The 22,237-nt window shown below is 42.7% G+C and overlaps 3 protein-coding genes across 3 annotated transcripts in view; 2 read left to right on the forward strand and 1 right to left on the reverse strand.

The window, feature by feature from the left end:
- NUP205 (nucleoporin 205) overlaps positions 1 to 6,447 on the forward strand; it is a 47,951-nt gene extending 41,504 nt beyond the window's left edge. Inside the window, exons 37-43 of the mRNA XM_066633206.1 lie at positions 267 to 395; positions 565 to 691; positions 2,222 to 2,388; positions 3,208 to 3,331; positions 3,508 to 3,636; positions 4,608 to 4,681; positions 5,748 to 6,447. Coding sequence (XP_066489303.1) covers positions 267 to 395; positions 565 to 691; positions 2,222 to 2,388; positions 3,208 to 3,331; positions 3,508 to 3,636; positions 4,608 to 4,681; positions 5,748 to 5,900 — 903 coding nt within the window. The 3' untranslated portion in view covers positions 5,901 to 6,447. The remainder of the gene's footprint in view (positions 1 to 266; positions 396 to 564; positions 692 to 2,221; positions 2,389 to 3,207; positions 3,332 to 3,507; positions 3,637 to 4,607; positions 4,682 to 5,747) is intronic.
- A 1,782-nt stretch (positions 6,448 to 8,229) lies between these two features.
- Positions 8,230 to 14,038, forward strand: ARL1 (ADP ribosylation factor like GTPase 1). The gene is made up of 6 exons (XM_066634673.1): positions 8,230 to 8,377; positions 10,777 to 10,914; positions 11,621 to 11,702; positions 12,454 to 12,565; positions 13,352 to 13,530; positions 13,714 to 14,038. Exons 1-6 carry the CDS (start codon positions 8,374 to 8,376, stop codon positions 13,742 to 13,744), a joined length of 546 nt encoding a protein of 181 aa, XP_066490770.1. The 5' UTR covers positions 8,230 to 8,373; the 3' UTR covers positions 13,745 to 14,038.
- A 952-nt stretch (positions 14,039 to 14,990) lies between these two features.
- Positions 14,991 to 22,237, reverse strand: part of UTP20 (UTP20 small subunit processome component) — a 73,689-nt gene continuing 66,442 nt past the window's right edge. Inside the window, exons 53-62 of the mRNA XM_066634674.1 lie at positions 21,845 to 21,914; positions 21,222 to 21,404; positions 19,441 to 19,572; positions 18,349 to 18,481; positions 17,992 to 18,185; positions 17,182 to 17,253; positions 16,765 to 17,031; positions 16,451 to 16,577; positions 15,738 to 15,883; positions 14,991 to 15,600 (exon numbers count right to left, since the gene is read on the reverse strand). Coding sequence (XP_066490771.1) covers positions 15,445 to 15,600; positions 15,738 to 15,883; positions 16,451 to 16,577; positions 16,765 to 17,031; positions 17,182 to 17,253; positions 17,992 to 18,185; positions 18,349 to 18,481; positions 19,441 to 19,572; positions 21,222 to 21,404; positions 21,845 to 21,914 — 1,480 coding nt within the window. The 3' untranslated portion in view covers positions 14,991 to 15,444. The remainder of the gene's footprint in view (positions 15,601 to 15,737; positions 15,884 to 16,450; positions 16,578 to 16,764; positions 17,032 to 17,181; positions 17,254 to 17,991; positions 18,186 to 18,348; positions 18,482 to 19,440; positions 19,573 to 21,221; positions 21,405 to 21,844; positions 21,915 to 22,237) is intronic.

Raw genomic sequence — 22,237 nt, forward strand, 5'->3', positions numbered from 1 at the left:
CCGTGATCATAATTAGAGAATATGTTTGCAGCTGAGTGTGGCCTACTTTGGTATCCTTGGAAACAAAATGCTGAAGTGTGTATTTGAGGCATGTAGCATTGATCTGAGTGGGACAGGCAAGAATGTCATGCCAATGTCCTTTGAAAAATTCTTTTGCATTTAAAGGATGACACACTGTTCAAAATTTAAAGGCATTTTTGACAATTTTTGAAAAGCTGTAACTGGAACACAAAAAATAATCTCTGCTTTGTTTGCTTTACCTCCAGCGGCAGTGCTTGGGCCTTCTAACACGGTTTGGTGGCTCAGATAGACTGCGTCAGTTTAAGTTACAAGATGATCACACAGAGGGTGACAGAGTGAACAGGAGGGATGAAATTGAGTTGGCCATGCAGCAGGTGAGCTGTAGCTTGGGTCGCACTGTGTATGTCCTTATTCTAAAATTGTGGAATGTCTGGTGTCTTCATTTTGTGTCATTTTCCCAGTGATAGCAGGTAGGACAGGAGTGACCATCGACCACATTTTGTGCTTGATTGTCATTAACCTGCTCAGTATCTTCCTCTGCAGATCTGTGCCAACGTGATGGAATACTGCCAGTCACTTATGGTGCAGTGTGCCCCCAGTTTTGAGCACACTGTTTGCCTCTTCACACCCAGTCTCTCTGAGTCTACCAATCGAGATGGATCTCGACAAGGTAAGTTTGTGGTTTTCCTGGTATGGGTCAGGGGCTGTATTCTGGAAGCTGAACCGAAAATGTCGTTAAGAAATTTCACATGTTCTTTTCTCATATATTGAAGATGCCACTTGCATCATGGCATAAAATGCTGCAGGAAGCTTTCAAATTTATGGTTAATTCAAAAAATGTAGTAAATAAAGTTAATCTTCACACTGACATTTGTTGGATATGTGAAGAAGTTGACTTGGTATATATCATCATCATGGTTCCATTTTTTAAAACTAGCAAAGAAAGGGGGGGTTCGTTTGTCCTTTGGCATAGCAGGAACATCTATAAAGTAGGCACTGTGTTGGAACAGGCTGTGTCCTTTATATTTGCCTTCCACACCTCAGTCAGTGGGGAAATCTGAAGCAGGAACTCTTGTGTTGATTGAAGCGTTCGGGGTGAATGTGAAAAAGTGATCCTGGAAGTGTCCCTCTTCTAAGCCTTTGAGGCTACACTCCTTTACATTCTTTCCTGGGAGTAAATCCCACTTATGAACACAATGGGACTTGCTTCTGAGTAAACCTACCTAGATTGCACTGTTAGTCCTTTAAAGGGGGGAATTGGCACCTTAAGTTAAGCCTGAAAATGAATGATAGACAGTGAAGATGGAACAAAGCTGAAGTAGCATGAGTGGAATGTTCTGTCTGGCCAGCCCCTGGACAGCTATCTGGCAGCAGCATTGTGGACCAATTGAAGTTCCCAGATGCAGTTCAGGAACGGTCCCTCCACTTGGTCTGGAGGTTATCAATGCATGAACAATTATGGCCAGGTGTGTCTTTTCCAGGAAATGTTTTAGCTGGCATATCAGCCAAAGCTGGGGGGAAACGCTCCTAATCACTGTTTCTGTTTGGCTTCTTCTGTGAAGTAAGCATGTATGCAGTAAGAAAAACACAACTTTTCCATTGTGTTTCACAAACAAAACCAAAAAGATAATTGGAAGGAGAAAAAGAAGCAGAATTCTTGTTTTCTCCAATGGTTTAAATAATGGAGTACCAATTGCATAACTATTTGAGTCATTCAATGAGTGAAGTGAAATTTGTTGTGCCACCCCTCTGTCTTTCCTGTACACTTTTCATACAATACACAGCTTTTTATCTATAATAAATATATCTCACAATAAGACAGGTCTAGGTATGTATATTTGGAGTTATGGACATTTAGGCTATAGTCCTATCCACATGCTTCTAGGATTGCACCTCGTTGAACACAGTAGCACTTTCATTCCGAGATTGCATTTTTAGGCTTCAAAATAGGAACTTCAACACAAAAGCAGTGTGACTTGTGTTATTGATGGCTAGGCGTCAAGCAGTTAACCCATTTCTGCCCAGCCCAAAGATGCACACATTTGATCCCTATTGCATATATGCAGCGTTGAGCAGAAATGGCTTAAATCTGGAATACAGCTTATCACTTGCTAAGATACAGCGATGACAAACCCCATACAAAGTTATGTTTCCAAAGAACTTGAGAAATATTGTTTTAACAGATTGTAATCTTCCTTAGACACACAAGCATTGGTGATTCCATATTGGCGTCTGCCTGGCCTGGGTATCATTCTCTACCTGTTAAAACAGAGTGCTAATGACTTCTTCAGTTATTATGACAGCCATCGTCAGAGTGTTAGCAAGCTGCAAAATGTGGAGCAACTACCACCAGATGAGATAAAAGAGGTAGCTGCCACCCATGTCTTAAGTATTAAAGGTTTATTGTGACAGATGTATATATATATCCTTGTACTATTGGAATAACCAGAGTTGATTAAGCGTTGATTAAACAACTATACTAGTGGCTAAAATGTAATAAGGAGATTTTGAAGAACTTCCTGTTGGATTTTTTTAAAATGACATTTACTTTGACTTTCAGAAGGACCATTGTGATGATTTCAGGATTGGCCAACCCTAAATATTTTTACTTTCTCTGACAAAATGAAGTGAGATAATTAAGATTATCCAGATACTAAGGGATTGTTTGTGTTAAAGAGAAATGCAAAATGTACCAAAGACTGCAATCCTATCCACACTTATCTGAGAGTACGGGCGCAATCCTAACCCCTTATGTCAGTGCTTTCCAGCACTGACATAAGGGCAATGCAGCTCTGAGGTAAGGGAACAAACATTCCCTTATTTTGAGGAGGCCTTAGTGAGTGACACCCAACTGCAGGATGCAGCACATGTCCCACTGGCACTGCTACGCCAGTGCTGGAAAGCACTGACATAAGGGGTTAGGATTGCGCCCTAAATCTCATTGACTATAATGGGATTTGTGTCTAAGTAGAAATGCATACCATTGTGCTAAAAATGTAACTATAAAGTGGTGGAAAATTCAGAATTTCATGTTAAATATATTTTTCTAGAATTGGATACAGTCAGACATGTAGGGAGAAGGAGAGAGAGGGGGGGTGATGTGATTCTCTAGGTCTGTTGCACTCTTTTGGGATTGGTGAGACAATATGAAATATTTGCATTTGTTCTGTTCTGTTCTTTCTTTAGCTGTGCCAGTCAGTTATGCTAGCTGGAGTAGACAAAATTTCAACTGCCCAAAAATACATCTTGGCCCGGCGGCGCTTGGTGAAGCTGATAAACAATAGAGCCAAACTGCTTTCTCTCTGTTGCTGTATCCTTTGATAGTTAACAATTTAAAGACTGTGGTAAAGACATGAAGTTTTTTTAAATCTGTGTTTTGAGAAGAAATGTTGATGACTTGATGATCAAAGCTGTTGTAAAGAGTGACTAGTTTCTCTGCCCTCTCCCCTTAAATACTTAATTCTCCTTTACTAGAGGTGTTTGCAGATATCATAGAAACATGCCTTTTTATTCTTTGGCGGCATCTGGAACACTACCTATTGCGCTGTATTCCTGCAGATTCCCAGGATTCTCTTTTGGCCTCCAGGACTTCATTTAAAAGCAGAAGATTACAAGGTAATATTTCTCAAACTTTGTGAAAGCTTTAATTATAAAAACAATAGATTATGTTGGTATATTTAAGATCACTGGGTGATTTTTTTTAGTCTGTGTGGTATTGTGAAAATTAAGAAAGGCCACTCTTACTGGGTAACAGATTATTGTACAATTAGGTGTTGGTGAAAATGTGGATGGGAGACCAGAAAAAGTATACGTGTGGAAAGGTTATTACTACCACTACAAAACTAAGTCTTCTGCCTACATACTTGTTTTGTTCAGGAGGCTTGTATGAAATGCACAGAAGTCAAAATAGCTGGTTCTTGCCAGCCCAGCAAGAAAGTACTACCAAAGAGTGTCATAGCAAGGGCACCTGAGACCATTATGTTGGATGTCACCCCCCCCCCCCAGAACTGCCTAATCTGGAAGTAAATGTGGTGATGTGATGTTGCCACCACCAATTACTTTCAGGTTTAAGGCATGCTTAGAGTGGGTGCAAGCCATTCTGAGTGGCCAATGGCTTTGTTTGCTTTTTTGCCAGACCTTTTTACAGAAGCTTCTCCAAACCCCCCTCCCCCCTATCAGTCAGAGCAGTTGTGAACACCTACTCTGAGTGGCTGTGGGGGTGGATGCAGGAAAAGATACTATAGCTGAGAAGAGGCTTCCTCACTGCTGCAGTACCTTCTCTTGCACACACACCCCAGGGCCTCGGAATCCACTATCAGGAGCATGGGTTGACACCCCCAGAAGACGTGGTACCCAGGCAGTGTACACCCCTGCCCCCCTTAGCTACACCACTGTCACCAAAAGATATACTGTGCCTATGTAAAAGTTCAAATGCAGTCATCCATAACTCAGACATCTGCAACTCAGTCAGTGTACTACAGCAGCAGTGTGTCATGAAATCTTAAGTTACTTACTGCTGCTACACATTGTATTGTAAAGTTGTTTGGTACTCATAGAAAATAAATGTTGTCACTTTTAATTCAAAGATTCCTTGAGTTCAGAGCCTAACTTGGATTTTAGAAGCGGACTGAGTAGAGTCAACCAGCATGATATAGATCAGGTAAGATCCTTCAAATAGTATCTCGTATCTCAGTTGTGTGATCAGTGTGTAAAAACTATACACTGCTGAATGTCGCACAAGGCTCGCCGCACCCCCGGGGGGCTGCAGGGGGCTTGGGCAAGTGCACCAAGCCACTGCAGCCCCCCTGAGTGGCCTCCCCCCACCCCCGCAAAGACTTACGGCGGGATTCAAACTCCCTTCGAGTTTGGAAACCGCAGGCATAGCTAGTAAACACAGTGTATCTTAGTCTCGGAACTGTACTGGCCATGATTCAAAGTGTTTTTGTCCTCTCTGTTTTACTGTGTTTTTATTGCTTGATAAGGTAGATCTAAGGTTATGTTGTAAGCTGCCTTAAACATAAGAAAAGTGAAGTATAAATATTTTAAGAAATCAAGCAGGGGAATTAAATATTTCAAGTTCATCTGATCAATTTCTTGTGACATCTCTAGTAGCCAGCTAGCCCATTTCATCTCTTCGGGAACAAATGTGAATCATTTTCCTGAGAACTATGACTTATGCTTACAAATAATAGTATGTCTTTTTTGTACCAAAAGAATATTGGTTGTTTTCCCTAATCTGTATAAGATAGCCTGTTTAAAAATTTTTTTTTTTGAACTTCTTATAACTATCCTGGATTCCATAGATTTCTGTATTTTTACAGGGCTTCAAGCACATTAATTTATATCTGTAGAGGCACTGAGGTCAAATACAAACCCAAATACAGAACCCAAATACAGGCATTTGGGTTCTAAATTGTGAAATGCTTATCATACATGCCCTTCTTCCAGCCACATAACTTTTTTTATACTTTTAGAGGGGAATGATACCTAATATTTCTAAATATCTTTACCTAACCACAACATGGTTTACCTAACCACAACATGGCATTTCTTTAACCCATATTTGCCCAGCCCACAGGTGTATGCATTTGGTCCCTGTTGCATATGTGCAAAGTTGGGCAGAAATGGCTTAAGAGGAAAATTTAAAGAACTGATGTGACGGGACCTCTGTGAAAACAGCACTCGTTAAATCAAACTCTTGTCTCTTCTCCCCACTATCCTTTTAGCTTCAGATCGAGGCTACCAATAGTTTTGGAGAATCTTTGCAGAAGAAGCTCCTTGACATCGAAGGCCTGTATTCGAAGGTTCGGTCACGCTACACTTTCATTCAAGCACTTGTCAGGCGTATTCGTGGTCTCCTGAGGATATCAAGGACCTGAAGGACTTCTTTGTGTGCCTTAATCAAGTTTTTGTAGAAGTGACATTTTCTTAATTATGATCGAAATGATTTTTGCTATGTTTCATTCCAATAATGAATCAATTTTGTTTAATCTTCCTATTTCCATCTACTGTACAAAAAGAGCGTTTAAAATATGATGCTTTTTGCTGAATAAAAAATAAAACAATTACTGAAGAGAGATGGTGGTCATTGGAAAGAATGTTCAGGCTTTGCCTTAGCCGAAGAGAAATTGGATGTTGACTGACATTATTTTTTCCACATTTACTGTTGTAAATCCAGCTGTAAAATACATGCAATGGACTAAAGATTTTGAATTTTAGACCTTGTACAGCTTGAAATAGATTGGGAAATAGAGAGCAGCTTTATGGATTATAACTATGGTTGGTATCAGCTTTGTTCTTGCCTTGCTTTCAAAAGGCAAGTAGTTGGGGTTTTGTATAATGTAAGGTTATGTGGTAAGCTGAAAGAACTGGAAAATGGTGTATCCCAAGAAATCCAACAGATCAGCAACTGCTTGGGAGGGTTAGCAGGGTTCTTCTTTATTTTAAATAAAGTTTTAAACTTATTGTAAACTTCCAATTTACCTAATTGATTTTTTGTTGTATGGGGATGTTAAAAATTTTTCCTGCTCGATGATGTCACTTTTGGCCATGACATGACTTCTGGTGGGTCCTGGACAGATTGTAATTCTAAAAAGTGGGTCCTGGTGCAGAAAGGTTGGAGGACCACTGAACTAGAGGTTGGAGGCTTATCAGTTTGTCCACATCTGCATTAAGCTACCGTATGGCCCTACCAAAACTGCAAGCCACTGAGATTTTGCCCGCTCTAAAAGTAGAAACTTTATATATCTCTCTCCATTTCTGCTTCTTCATGCAAGAAGAAGCAGCACCTGGGCTAGGCATAGCCCTGTACCTTGAAGTACGAATTACCAATAACAGTAGTTCCCACACACTTTCAACTAGTGGCTCCCTTGACCTACTGGGCCAACTGGCCATGACTCCCCATTAGGGCTACAATCCTATACAGTGTATAGGGCAGCTGGTTTTTTGTGAGGATTCTGCAGCTCCTGTGACTGGTTTCTATGGCTCCCTGGGGAATCCAAGTGGCTCACAATTTGGGAACCACTGACCTATAAAAGAAATAAGAAAAATCCAGTGGAATGAATCTCTTTCCTGTAATGAGTTTCTGGGTTTTATATTGGAAAAGACGTTCTAAGCCGGTGTTTCTCAAGGTTTGTTCTCTGCTGTACCACTTCACATGGTCCACCTATTCAAAGCACCATGAAAGTAACTGGTGATGACATCTGGCCAGATGCAATACAACAGACACTCAGGGTGAACAGGAAGGCTTTTTCAAACCAGAGCTAAGCCTCCTACCACTATTTGTGGCATCACATTCCTAGTCTTGCTGCTGGGTGGCAAGTGTCCAGGGGTCTCATGAGTACCACCAGACATCATCTCACAGGCCACTGGAGTTACCTGTACCACTGGTTGAAAAACACTGCACTAGGGCAGTGTTTCTCAATGTTTGTCCTCTGCTGTACCACTTCACATGGCTGTCTATGTTGTATTCCTGGACTCGCTGCCTGGTGGCAAGGGTCCAGGGCTCTGCATCTACCACCAGATACCACCACAAGTACCACTGGTGGTGCCTGTGCCACTGGCTGAGAAACACTTGTAAGCTCCTCTTAGGTTGCAGGAGCTGTCAGTCTCTTTAAATTGCATCCTCTGCTCACATCTGCACCCCAGATTCAACACCAAATGATGTGCAGAAGACTTGACCTCCACTGAGTGCATGTTTAGCCTTTAAGAAAAGCTCACTTTTCACATGAAACATCTATTTTTTTTATTGCTGCCCTCTTGATCCTCAGTGGAATCACAGAGACCATCACATCCCAGATGTATCCACTGTTTTGTGTGGGCAGCACATAAAACATTTCCTCTGGAAAACTTCCTTTGGAGATAGGGGATACAATCCCGCCGTGCCTCACACGGCATGCACCTCTAGCCTTTTCCTAGTTCTTCAGCATGAGCGGACCGCAAGTCTTGAAGCAAGTCCCGGTCCTGTCCCGGTCGCCCAATGGGGGGCGGAGAAGAGGAACTGCTCCAGCCATCGCTTCGAAGCAGCAGATTCGCTGTTTTCCACTCAACTCCCATTCGCGCTCTTCTAAAATTTCATTTCATTTTTTCCCCGTTGCTTGTGCCGGCGGCTCCCCTCCTGAAGGCTTCGCTCGCTAAGAGCGGCGGCGGCGCCTGCTCCGTGACGAAAGTGCCGCCCGCAGAACGGGGCTCGCTCGCGCTGCTGCCTCGAGGAGGGACGGGGCGCGAGCGGCTGAGGGAGGACGCCGACGTGGAAGCTGCTGCGCGCGACTTCCGGGTTAACGGGCGGCCGCGGCCGAGAGGCAGGAGGGGCTCTCTGAAGGAGGGAGGCGGCGGCGCGCGCGAGCCTCAGCCATGGGTGAGTGAGGGGCGGAGGCGCGGCCAGCGCGTGGAGGGGGAGGTGGTCGCCTAGCAACGGCGCCCCGCCCGGTGGGGGAGGGAAGCGGCTCGGACGCCTGGGTCCTGGGGCGCGCTCCTCCCGGCTGCTGCGGGAAGCCTCGAGGGGGGAGGGACGCCCAGGCTCTTCCTGGGGCGGGCAGCTCTGGGCAGCTCGGAGGCTGCTCGGCCTCTGCGCCCCGGCGACGGGAGCTGGTTCCCGCCGGCCTGCTGAAGAAGGCGCCTCCCATGGGGCCGACCCTACGAAGCCTCCTCATCCCCCGCTGGCCCCCAGGCGCCTCAGGGAACGCACAAGTCACCACGCTGCCTGGGAGCCTCCACACGCGTAGTGGCGAGGAGTTCCGCAGGCACCGTCTTCGCGAGGGCCCCGCCCTTCACCCCCGCAGCCACGAAGGGGGAAGGCAAGAGCCCTGCCGGGTCGGGCTAAGGCCCGTCCGCCCAGCTTCCCAGTGGCCGCCAGTCGCTCGGGAGCACCCAAGACAGGAGCCCTGCGCCCTCCCTGCACCCGCATGCCGAGCAGCCCGCTTCTTGACTCAGCGATTCACACCCAGGCCAGTTGCCATCACCACATCCTGTGGCAAGGAGTTCCACTGGCTAAAGAAATGTTTTCTTTCGTTTGTCCTGACTCTCCCACCACTCAGTTTTAGTGGACAGTCCCTGGTTCTGGTGTTGTGTGAGAGGGAAAGGAGTATCTCTCTATCCCTTATCCGGATTGTTGGCATCCTTCAGTCTTGGAAGACTATGGTGTCACGCTCTGAATGGTGGTTCTGGAACAGAGTGTCCTCTCCAGTGCGTGAAGCCTGGGTAAAGCAGGTATGGAGGATAGGCTGTTACCCATGCAGCAAATCCCCCCCTCTCCACATCACTGAAATGGTCCAATGGAAAGGCAGAGGCCAATACGGTTGGTTCCAGCGGCGTCGCAGGAGTTGCCAGAACGTGACTGTGTTCAGCCATGAACTGCCTCAGGGACTCCGGCTCCGGATTTTGCCTCGAGGTTGACTCCTGAGGCCTTTTCCATAACAGGATGTAGCCACAAGGCAGTGGAGGTTTGGGATCAGTTTTCCTTCTCTCAGATGAGCTGCCTTCCCAGGCTGACGAGTCCCATCTACCGGGTGGCTTATCCACCCCCTTCATAATTTTGTGTCTCAATCATGTCCCCCCTCAGGCTCCTCTTTTCTAGGCTGAAGAGGCCCAAACGCCGTAGCCTTTCCTCATAAGGAAGGTGCCCCAGCCCAGTAATCATCTTAGTTGCCCTCTTTTGCACCTTTTCCATTTCCACTATATCTTTTTTGAGATGTGGCAACCGGAACTGGGTGCAGTACTCCAGGTATGGATAAAGAAACCCCCCCTCTCTTGTCTTCACTCTCAAAGTGGGCAGCCGGGGGGGGGGCAGCTACAGTGTTCATTCTGTCCCTTTGCCCACTTGGAATCATTTCCTCCAGCCTCGCATCCTCAGTTTGAGTTATTTCCCAGGGAGAGAGAGCTGCGACTCCCATCCTCACCCTCCGCTGCCCAGCAGTGCTGTAAACCACAGGTACTTAAACCCAGGATAGTGCCTGCAGGCTATATGGCCACTACAGTCCTCAGATATTTCCTGTTAAAGAGCACTGACCCCTCCCCCCATGTATCTGCCCCTCCTGGCACCTAGGGAAAGGCTGGGGTAGCAGAACTGCAACACAGCTACAGATTAGGAGAGCAATATTTCCATTATTTTGATGAAGTTATAATCTGATATAATCTGGTCGGATATAATGAAAAGATGATTTCAGAACGGAAAACATGCTTTGTTTACAAATCTTGTTGTTTGCGAGATTAACTGTCTGAATTCATTTACAGTCTATGAAGCATTCAGCATTCAAAGAAATAAGGACTGGTGTAACGATTTCGAAATCCTAGCGTTTTAGTAAAACAATCCCTGATGCATTTTACTTTTCAGCATCTGTTCAGATAGAGTTGTGTGGATTTCCTTTTAAGACAAGGGCAGAGAAGGGGAAAATGTGTTGTGTTCAGTGAGTCCTGGGCAGATCTTTGAGGATCTTGAAGAATGAGTTAATTTCTAATCTTGAATTTACTGGTCTTGTAAACATAACTTCATTGGGTTTTGATGACAGGAACATGAAAGAGTTGCAGCATTTTGCTATAAACTTCTGTCTAACATCCAACATTAGCATCATTTGGAACCTGAGACAAGACATTGGAGTGGTCAGTCCAAAGAAGACCTTTGTTGTTGCTTTTGCTTATTCTGTATTGGCCAAAGTGAATGCTATCTTGAAAATGTGTTCTTGGTGCAAACAAGCTGGTGAAAAGTACTGAACAGTCTGAACATGTAGTGCAGTTTTTAAAATGATTCTTCTTTTTTAGGTGGGTTTTTTTCAACCATTTTTTCCAGTTTATTTGGTACCCGGGAGATGAGAATTTTAATCCTGGGATTAGACGGAGCAGGAAAGACAACAATTCTCTACAGGTTACAAGTTGGAGAAGTGGTGACTACCATTCCTAGTAAGTGTTCTTTAACATGTAATACAATGCCCTGTCTTCTATTTCCTCATTCATATGAAATGAAGGAGCTTGGATGACCGTTAAAGTGCACCCAGGATAGATGATCTGATATCTTGCTCAACTTCATTTTCCTCCTCAGTATGCAGTATAGGATTTAACTTTTAAAATAATAAAAACAATTAAGCATCCTAAAACTTTGAACCATGCCAGTGAATGTCACTACTATGAAGGTGGGATAACAAATCACTTTAAATAAATAATTTTGAGAAATTGTAGACCCTAAAGTATTCAGTACTAATGCTGAAGAAGCACTGCATATCGATCTATGTAGAATGAATGCCTATCAGAGGTATTTATACTCATAATTTATTGCTGGTTCCTTCTAAGAAGAAAACAAGGATACTGTCATAGTGGTAATATTATTGTAATAGCGGTTTTTGTCCATATCCTGCTGTACTTTTATAAACATTCTTTTGTTCAACTGAATCTTGCATTAATTTTGGATTCTGAGATTTAATTCCTTTTCTGACTTTCAAAGTACTGAATGTATGGTGCAGTAAGAATTATTTGAGAATAGTTTGTTGGGATGCCAGTGTAACTAATTGCACTGTGTTGGATGTGTGTATTCAGATTTATCTCCAAATTCGTATTTCTGTTTATAGCAAAGTATTTAATGTACATTGATGAGCCTAGTTTTCTCTTCTAGCAATTGGTTTCAATGTTGAGACAGTAACCTACAAGAATCTGAAGTTTCAAGTCTGGGATCTGGGAGGACAGACAAGCATCAGGTATAAAGCATCTGGTGAAAGCAAGAGAATTGCAAGCACAGAGCATGACTTATGAAACAATGTAATTTAATGCTTGGGTACTTCAAGCAAACCTAAAGGAGAAGGAGGCAAGGGATTGGGGACAAGAAGGCAAGGGATGCAGGAGATGGGGGAATGAATTAAAGATGGAAAAAGTCAGGAGAGGAGAGGTGGGCTACTTAGAGAAAAGGGGAGGACAACAAGTAAGGAAGAGCCAAAGAAGAGAGCAAGATAAGGGAGGACTGAGTGGCAGGGCAGCCAGGGTGGAAGGTGGAGAAAGGCCCAAGGTAGGAGAGACTTTCGGGGAACAGCATAGGATCTAGGGAGAGAAGTGGCAGAGAAGATGAGTGTCTCTGTGATCCAAGAGGCAGAGCTTGGCAAGGGGTTTGGACCAGCTCATTTGTATAGCATCTTTTTTTTGAATACCCCTCTCTTAATAAACAACACCCAAAACAGTAAGCTAGCATAGAGTGTATCAGTATTTCCTTATCTAAATATTATTTCCAAGCCCCTGTGATGTGGCCTTTTGGGGGAAGATGGAGGGCATTTGGGCCCTCACAAAGAGGGAAATGTGTGTGAGAAATACAGTCTGTCCAAAAGTTTATAGTTTCTCATTTAAGCCATTGTGCTTCCCATACCCTCATTTCAAGCTGCAGGAAAAGTGTTCTGTAAAACCATGTTAATCTTGAACTTAAAGTACAGTTTAAACCATTAAATACTGTTTCTTTTCCAGGCCATATTGGCGTTGTTACTATTCCAATACAGATGCAGTTATCTATGTTGTAGACAGCTGTGATAGAGACAGAATTGGAATTTCAAAGTCTGAGCTTGTTGCCATGTTGGAGGTAAGAAACTGAAGAGGTTTACACAAAGGGCTAGTTCTAAATGCTGCCTCCTAAAGTAGTAGTTAGAGATTAACTAAATGAACCAAACGTCCTGTCAACTTCAGGGTATTTTACATTTGTGGTTTCTGCACTTTTTTCATTGGTGTTCTTCTGTCTGCATTGATCTAGTCCTCAAAGGGCTTCATGTTTGCATCCCTGAGAGCTTTGGACCTAGTACAGGTGTTGCTTACATGCCCATGTCAGCAGTTGTTGTGCAGCTGCATACATTTCTATACGCGAGTCACATGGGGAAAGAAAGCTGGGTGGCACTCTGCTGGATTGTTTGGCTTTCTGTAGGTGAAAGAGCAGTGCAAAGAGGTTGTTGGCTGCTGCACAACTTTATTATAGCACTGATTTTCACTGAGACGTCTGTTTCTAAACATGTTTAAAGATTTTGATAATGTCTTATGGCCTTTTCCAGGGAGATAGATAATAGTCGAAATGAAAGATTGAACTCCTTGTACATTTGGCCCTTCTGCAACTAAACCTGTGTTTAATGTTGTGGTTGTACTTTACAGCACAGGTTCAACAGTTGATAGTTGACACCAAACTAACAGAGAATGAGAATTCCCACTTGAGTTGTGTTTTTACACTAAATTATTTCTAGAGGCAACTTCATTCAGCACTGAAATTTAGTTTTCTATCCATCCCCTATAGGCTCTTGTATGTGCTTGAGATAATTCAGGTAACTCTTTGAGTCTGGGAAGTGAAATGTGATTTTGATTAACTGATCTGTTCCTCTTTTAGGAAGAGGAATTAAAAAAAGCCATTTTAGTGGTTTTTGCAAATAAACAAGATATGGAACAGGCTATGACTCCCACAGAAATGGCAAATGCACTTGGACTCCCAGCTCTGAAGGATCGGAAGTGGCAGATATTCAAAACATCTGCAACCAAAGGCACTGGACTTGATGAAGCAATGGAGTGGTAAGTATTATGACTGTTGAATCTTGGAAGGGTCTGAATGTCGTGCGTGGAAACTCTGCTTCATTACAAAATATTTGTCGGTCCTAAACAGATTCACTTCTGCTTTTAAAAATTACTCTACATGACCATTTAAATCTATCTCGAGGATATTCGTGAGTCTCAAAATGGAATCTGTTTTTCTAGGTTGGTGGAGACCTTGAAGAGCAGACAGTGAAATGGACCTGAAGTTTTCTTCTAGCAGTCGTGTGAATTAAAAGTATGCTGTACATAGGACTGACAGAAAATTACCTTTGAAAGAAATGGAGTTTCTTTGCATTGTAAATCACACTGAACCAACTGAATGTTTGTTCGTATATTACATTTAAAATACTCTATTTCTTTTATCTTGTGTAAGTTATGCATGTAACATCAATTTTTATGGCAGACTTAACTGAAGATTGATTGTAAGAATAAATAATTGAATAAATCTTTGTTACTTCTAAGTGTTTTGAAACTATTTAACACTAATAAATATATTTAACTACCATTTGCATGGATTTTTGTGCTTCCTTGTAACATGCTTATGCTATGGGCTGCATAGGTTGGACAGAAGGGTCGTCTCACAAAGGCAACTGACCTGCCCCCTATGAAGAGCCTGAAACCAATAAGAAAGGGAGAGGCAGGAGAAAGCTTATGAGCATGAACAGCTGCAAGGCAGCCTGCTTATTCAGTGGAGACAGTACATACTAGAGGACATTTCATCCAAGAGAAGAAATCCTGTTTACTGACCTGAATGAAAGGAGTCATCCTCAGAGGGGAGAGTTCTATAAGGGTGGTGTTTCCATTTCTGCTCAAGAACATTAAGGGGGTGGGGGGTGGCAGAGCTTCCTGAGGAGCAAACATGGCTAATTGCAGCTTGTTCACTGTAATGTTTAAATAGCTTCTGTGTCATGGGGGAAAAAACATCCCAGGAAAGCCAGCATGTCAGGAATAAAGCTACCCTAGAGCCCTTCCTCCTGTGATACTAGTCTTCAATGGAGTTTTTAGTCTTTGTGTGGAAAAGCACAGTGCAGACACAGACTTACCATCTTGTGTACTGTTCTTTGTTGCCTGGGATAAAATTTTAAAAGGGAGGGAATCAGAATTACATGTACCTCTAATACGCTTCAAGATCAGATATTCTTCTTGCTTCCTTTGATTTTCCCCCAGCTTTATTTTTACTTTCCTTTGAAGTCAACTGGAGTTTTGACAGGGAGCATATTTGCACTCTGCTTCCTGGTTCAATAATAATAATAATAAAGCAGGACTGACTCTTGTTCCCGTTCTCAGTAAGAATTTGTTGCGAGACACTGCTCAATTTAAAACCTATAAACTGTTTCCATGGTGCCTGAACCGGCAAGTAAGCCACAATCTGACTGTTTAAACCAAGCTGAAGAGTTAACACATATTGAACAACAGAATTCAAATGCTTTAAAAGCACATTTAATTAGAAAAAGGTATCAGTATAGTATGTTAATCACTGATATAATAAACTCTTACGTGGTCAATTAAAAAAATCAGACTTGGGTAGAAGCATCTTCCTGCTGAACTGTTTACATACTTTACAATATGGGAAAATATTCTATTGAACAGGTTCTGTATAGATAAAAATCCAATAAATAAGGGTGTGTTTTTTGAGGTGAGGTCTGTCTCCCCTGCAACAGAGCCTCAATAAGGCCACAGTGCAACTGCAGATGTCTTCATATAGACAGTACTGTGACAGTAATTCAGCTGAAATACTTTCTAAATACAGTCTGGCTGGTAAAAGGCCCTGGCAAAAGTGTGGTTCCTGTATTGTCAAAGTAGGTGGGTAGTTTTTTGTTTCATGATCTGAATGGCAGCTGCAAATGAAAGATACACACATTTATTTATAACTGAGTTATGCGTGATGCTGTTTCACTCCACCATGGCCAGGTCTTTTAAGGCATGGCTTCTTGGTTTTTTGGCTCTATAACCAGGACGCAGGAACTCTATTTTTCTTTTCTTTGCCTCAATTTTATTCTTGTGTCTCTTCAACTTCTTCTTGGCAGCAATGTCAGGATTAGCAACTGCCTAAACCAGAAAACAAAACCACAGTGTTTGAGTCCACACTTTCCTTATACATTCTGGTTTTAAGTAAAAGTTCTCATGTGAGAAGCTTCACATTTTGAATAATATGTTTAGGGGCAGGATTGGAGTTGAATACCAACCTGCAGGGCTCTCTGTTTCTTCCGGAGGACTCTCTTTTGGCTCGCCTGCTTTTGCACTGAAGCAAATGCAATAGAGAAAATCTCCAGCCCAACTAGTTTCTTTAGTAATTCTATGATTTCCTGGGAAAGGTTCTTCAGAGTTGGATCTAACAAAGATGACATGACTTCAGTTACTCCAAACTTGTTGATTGATAGCTGACTGTGTTAACAGCAATATGGCAATTCTATCTAATGTGACATGTGTGATGGCCTATTCAGATACACAGATCATTAAACAGGGAGAATGATTAAGTCAGTCCTCCTGAAGACCTACAAGGTGTTGCTCTTCTTGTTTGTAAGGAAACAAATTAAGTAATAAAATTAAGTGGGAATCAGAACCAAGATACAGCTGCTTTTTTTTGAGGAAGAATAATGACACTAATGAGGGTCATTATATAGGTTTTGCTATCACCGTTTTTACTTTAGCTATATGGTAGGGGATGGGCAGATTGACTAGCTGGTGCAGGAACCTTCCTGTATCTATCAGATGAAATCTCTGCATCTGAAGCACCATCATCCAGGAAGGCCCCTGCATTTATTGCATATGGAAGTCCAACCATTCTTTTCTTATTAGCTGCCATTAATTTCTGTTACATAAATGTTGTGAAAAACAACTGGCATTTTAAATAGCAGGAAATACCTTTGTATGAAATGGAAAACAAGCTCTATCTCACCTTGTTCTGCATAGGTGCTGCTGAGTTCTCTATACAGAGGGGCTATGATTGTTGGAAGGTATGGTTTTACCCTGTCTTTTCCTAGATCCACCGCAATAGCACCAAGGAACTTGAAGATGCAAGTTCTCTGAAAAGACAACAAATGTTCGGTCAAAAATATGATTCTGAAAGATATCAAACACTTTAAGGCCCATTGCACATTACACAAATACAAGCAACAATCTCCCAATGCCCTGCAATTCTGAAATGACCGTTAAAGTGAAAGGCAGGGTGTACAGAAACAGAATTGCTGTCTACATGAAAAGCATGCAAACCTTTAAAGGTTCTTTGGGGGAATATGCGGCTTCTCGAGTCGCCATTATGAAGAGTCTCTTCATCACCCACAACAAAGTGACTGGCCTGTCTTTATCCTCCATCTCTTCATCTTCTTTCTCTTCCACTGCTGAAGACTCATTCTCATTCTCCCCTCCAGAGGCATCCTGAACCTCAGTTTCACAGCCCATGTCCTCACTTATCTTTTTGCCTTCTTCAGGAGCCAGAAGGTACAGTACCTTGGCTACAAACAGTAAATTCTTTATAACCTTAAAATATTAAGAAAAGCAAAAGTCACTCAGAAACCTATTATTTGATTACTATATTTTTACCACTATGCAAACACCAGAATGCCTTCAGCTATTTGTCTCGGTTTTGAAAGACAAAATAATCTGCTAAAAACCTCCTTAGTTTCTCACCTGTTCTCCAAGTGCTGGATCCAGAAATTTGGACTTCAGCTGGTGGCAGAAAGCTAAAGCAAGTGTTTTCATCTGTGAAGACAAATACTTGTGATCCTTCTCCAACATATATGCCAAGAGTGAAGTATGAGAGAAAAGTATAGGTCAACTCGAGACTATCATTGACATTTTTGGTTGGGGGGTATTGTGATGCATAGTGCTGTTGTGTGGATAATTTGCTCTCCAGAAAGGGAGGAGATATTGCAGCTAACAGTGCACTTCTAAACTGCCGACTGAGCCAGCACAGTCATCCCTGCACCTACTCTGAGTACGCAAATGTGCCATAAAGTACATAAAGCATACTCGTGAGCCAGAAGCCTGCCAGAAGCATTGCTGGCCGGAAGAGGTAAGGTTGTGTCAGGCAGTGCAAGGGCTGGGAGAGGGCGTTTCTGGGCGGGGGAAGGCAGGACAGGTGCAGAATGGCCCAGGAGGGGGGCAGGATCGGCAGAGCAGGCCTCCACCATATCCTAAATCCAGCCCGCTTGGCGTTAACCAGGCTTTCAGGATTTGTGCCAGCTAAATAGCCGGCGCAGATCCAAGAAGCCCCATGAGATGGCTGGGGCTTTACCCATGCTAAGGGGAAATATATCCCCCTATCCTAAAGAGACCTGAATACAGCACAGGTTAGGAATGGGCTGCCCAACACAAAGAGGACATCACTTCCACCATGTGAACTGATCTAAGACTCATGTTAATGTTCATTTCTGCCACCTATTACAGACTGACATTTACAGCAATACAAGAAAAGCAGCTTAGGAGAACAGGGCTAACCTTTTTGTCCAATTCTTTAGTTAAGAAGGTGGTTGCAGATGGCTCAACAGAAGGTCCTTGATTGTCCAGCTCTCTTTTACTCCATTTATTAACAAGTTCTTCTGGATTGTGAGAAGCAAACAACAAGCCAAAAATCTGAGCTGAAGTCAACCACACCCAACTATGAGGATACCATAAATGGGATTGGACGTGTCCTTCAGAAATTGAAAGAGGGCTGATTTAATCCATATCCATTCATAAACAGGAGAATATAAAAACAAAAAGCCATTTCACAGAATACATCCTTTATCCATGTGAGCAGTTCTTAATGCATAACAAAATATTAGTTGTAATATGGCCGGGATTCTTAATGCTTACCCAAAATGTTGCTCAAAATCTCACTGTGTTTATTTAATTCTAGAATGTTGCATTCCTTAATTAGTTTGATAATCAAGGTTAGGAAGCTGAAAAGCAATCTGTCCGCAGCCTTTTCTTCCGTCTCGTCTGTAAACTTTAAGAAATGCACAATGACAGTGTTAAGACTACTTTCTCCTGCAAATGTACTAGCAAATGAATGATAGAGAGGTTTACATATAAGTTGCCATGGCTGCAAGCCTCTAATTGCTAGTTTGTAAGATGCTGCCTAAATGATTACAGTATATGTGATTATTATACAATTTTCTAGGCAGTGGTTCTCAAACTTCTTAGCACTGGGACCCACTTTTTAGAATGACAATCTGCTCAGGACCCACTGGAAGTTATGTCATGTCTGGAAACAGGAAATTTTTTTAACAATCCCAGGCTGAGATCCTATCCACACTTACCCAGGAATAAGCTCCACAGACTATCATTGTTAAAAGTATATAAGTAGTAGCCTATTAAGTACAGATCTGCTACATTTCCCCAAATGCAATCACATACCATGGTAGTATCAAGTCTAAGAGATTCAAAATAAAATGGGGACCCACCTGAAACTGACTTGTGACTCACCTAGTGGGTCCCAACCCACAGTTTGAGAAACACTAGGCATGAAATAATGCAGGGAAATGATATCACTCGGGCTGCATTCTAAAGCACGTTTGTAAGGTTCTAATGTCCAAAAATCTATTGGTATCTTTGAACTCCAAACAGGCACAAGCCTTCCTTTCATAAGGTCACATCATCAATCTGAGAAGAAAAATATGTGAATGACCTCCCCTCAGTACAAAAGAGGATGGCCATTCCTTCACATAGAGCCTACAGCCATTCCTTCACATAGTTAATACAAAGTTATGCATTTTCTTTGATGTTTCAGGATGATATCATAATGGAAACTATGAAAACTTTCAATCAGGCGGTTTTGGTGGTTTCCTTTTGTGAACAAGCCATGTGACCCAGTGCAGAATCACTCTGCCTCCTTCTGTTAGTCTAAGGCTCTTCAGCTTTCCCCTCCTCTTTCCTACAAACATCCCCTGTAATGAGATGACTTACCTCTTCAAACTTTGAAGGCTGTATTTCTCTTTCAGTAACTGGGAGAACAGTTCCAAGTCTTTTTTCAAACTCTACCCCCTCAGCTTCAACAAACACACTACAGGTGTGAGCAGCTAGCCTCTTGTGCACACTCTGCCAAAAAAGACAAAATCACATGACCCGAGGATTTAGAAAAGAATCTCACAGCTAGCTCAGTTTAGCTCAGATTATGATAAAATGCCCCACCCAGCCCTGTGTTTTCCCCTCAGTTTTCCTCATCTGAACATTTCTAGTCCCAGAACCCCTTTGGGAAAATACAGCTTCCCAAAAACTGTCTAGCACCCTAGATGCACAGCCATTACTCTGGGATGCTCCCCTGAGATTGTTTGAAATGCCATGCCCAAGAAGCCACATGTGCAGAATATGGATGGTGTGTTTGGGCTTCCCCAGAGACAAAGTTATCTAGCCAACTCTTCTGCTGATATTGATGTGTGCTCACTGATTGGGCAGCACAGTCCACCTGTCTAGGTAAAGGAGGTCAGGTGCTGTCCCCTATGATATTCTCAAACCTAGATTTCTTCAAATCAGATACAAAGATGTTGGTGTGTTTTGCCAGATCTGCCACTGAAACCAGCTGCTGTCTTGTGGAAGGTACAGCTCTTACTCCCCAGTAGGTGCAGAAAGCTAGCATTCATTCCTGTAACTATGTAAGTAGCTAGCAATAGGTATTGCTGTAAAAAGGTAAGTAGCTTGATGCATTTAGGGTATTAATTTTGTTTTGCTTGCTCTTTCCACTCCAAACCAGCCTGCAAACTTCCCTGGTGTAGCAGTGCCTTGGGATTTTGTGTGCTTTCCAATAGCTACCTAGCTCCGCCCTACTGGTGTTGCTGATTACTGCACCAGATTTTTCAGGCTCTCTCTTCATAGCCATCCAGCCAAGTCTGAGCATTTTTCAACAGCCCGCTCATTGTCCTTCACTACTTCCCCAGTTTGATTTCAATAAAGTAGTTAAAATATCATTCTTTGCTTGCCTAATTCATGTTTACTGGCAATTCAGTGGGCTGTTGAGTTCTGATTGCTTGCAAGGAGCTCCTATGCTGTGGCACAGAACCACGTAGTTCTGTGTTATGCAGGGAAGGGAAGCTTTTACCAAATGGCCCCCACTTTGTCTGGTTTCCTTAGTCTGGGATGGCTGCAGTGGGTTAATCTTCCAGTTTCTCCCCCAGTCAGTCACCAACTTAATAAATCTGTGGCGAGCAGAAAGGGGTGTGCTGGGCTGTACCAGGCCTTACTTCTTGTGGTCAGCCTCCAGCTTCCCTAACAAAGGTAAACTGTGGTGGTTCATCCAAGCCTGAACCAGACAGGAAAGAATCAAATGATCCCTGCCGCAGAAGCTGGGACTTCCCTGAGCCTAAGGCCTCTAAGGCCTATGAAGGGTGAAAACCTGAACTGGCAAGCACCCTTGAGGATGTGGCTGGCCCCCTCTTTCTGTATGTCTTTCATTGCCAGGCATTTGTAAACTTCTTATAATTTTGTCCCCTTACAAATGTCACATCTGAGTGACATTTTTTTATTACTAACTGTATTGGTTTGGGGGGAAAAATTTAGTAAGGTGCTCTAAATCCTGAGAAGAGTGGGAATACAAATTTTGAAAATAAACAATAAATTGAAGGAAATCAGCCAGGAAGTGTAACCAAAATCTCCTCCCCAACAGATTCACTTCTGGGAATTCCATAGTCAGCTCCTCTCAACTCACAAAACCTACTGTCAGTGAGAACCAAAAATCTTGCCATAAGCTGTACCTTCTTACTCCTGAGCCATGAGGTGACCAGTGAGAACATCAGGTCTCGGTTTGCAGGGCTAATCTTGGTGAGCAGCGATTTGATTGCCAGGGCGGCCATTCTCTTGCACTTCGTTGAGTCATCATTTACAAGCATCATACATAGTGGGACAAAGAAGAGACCACAATTCTCATGTAGCAAACCCTGAAGGAGAAGAGAAAAATTAAAGTCACCATGTTGTTTACTGGCAATTTCTAAGAGGGGGAATTTTACATACCAAGGGATTCCCCCTCCCGCTGAAAGAATATTTAAATGCTGCTTTTCAATAAAATGTAGTTTACACAGCTAAATAAAGAAATGGCTACAAAAGTTGCCAAGGTCATGTCAATGGTAAGAATGTCTTGTGCACCTTTATAATCTCTCTTCTCTCTCCCCTTCAGCCCGCATTTGCTTATATTCACAAACCATTTTTCCAATGCTCAAAAGCATCAGACAAAATGCTATAAAACACTCCAAGTCTAGTATGATTGAAAGAGGGGAAACAGCGCAGCAGCCTTCCTCAAACATGTTCTGTGAAACACCACATACATGTTCAAGTTGAACAGTAAGAAGAATATTGCACTTGTGGTGCAATTATACATTACCTGCGGGAACATATCAAAGAGGTAAGCAATCGTTTCTAAAGCTGACTCTCTTCCTGTCTCGTATTCGTAACTATGGCAAAAAAAGTAACAGTACAGTTTGGTTAGTATCTTCAAGAACTGCCAGAAAGACATAAAAAGGCGTTCAAAATGTTAAGAGATTACAGGGCAAGATGTGTCTGTAAATTTTCACAGTACAGTACTCTGTTTATTTCAAACAGCTGGTTTTGAAGGAAGTGTTCAAAAGCTGCAAGGAAAGCAGAAGTTGGGCCAGTACAGTTTTTGTCACAGGATTGTGCTGCGGGAAGCCATGCATGGCAAACACCTCTCTCTTCCATACAACTGTTATCAGTACAGCAGCTCAACTGGGGTCAGAAGTTGGCAACACTTCCATTC

Source organism: Tiliqua scincoides, chromosome 7, assembly GCF_035046505.1.
Source record: "Tiliqua scincoides isolate rTilSci1 chromosome 7, rTilSci1.hap2, whole genome shotgun sequence".
In the NCBI taxonomy this organism is placed as follows: Eukaryota; Metazoa; Chordata; class Lepidosauria; order Squamata; family Scincidae; genus Tiliqua; species Tiliqua scincoides.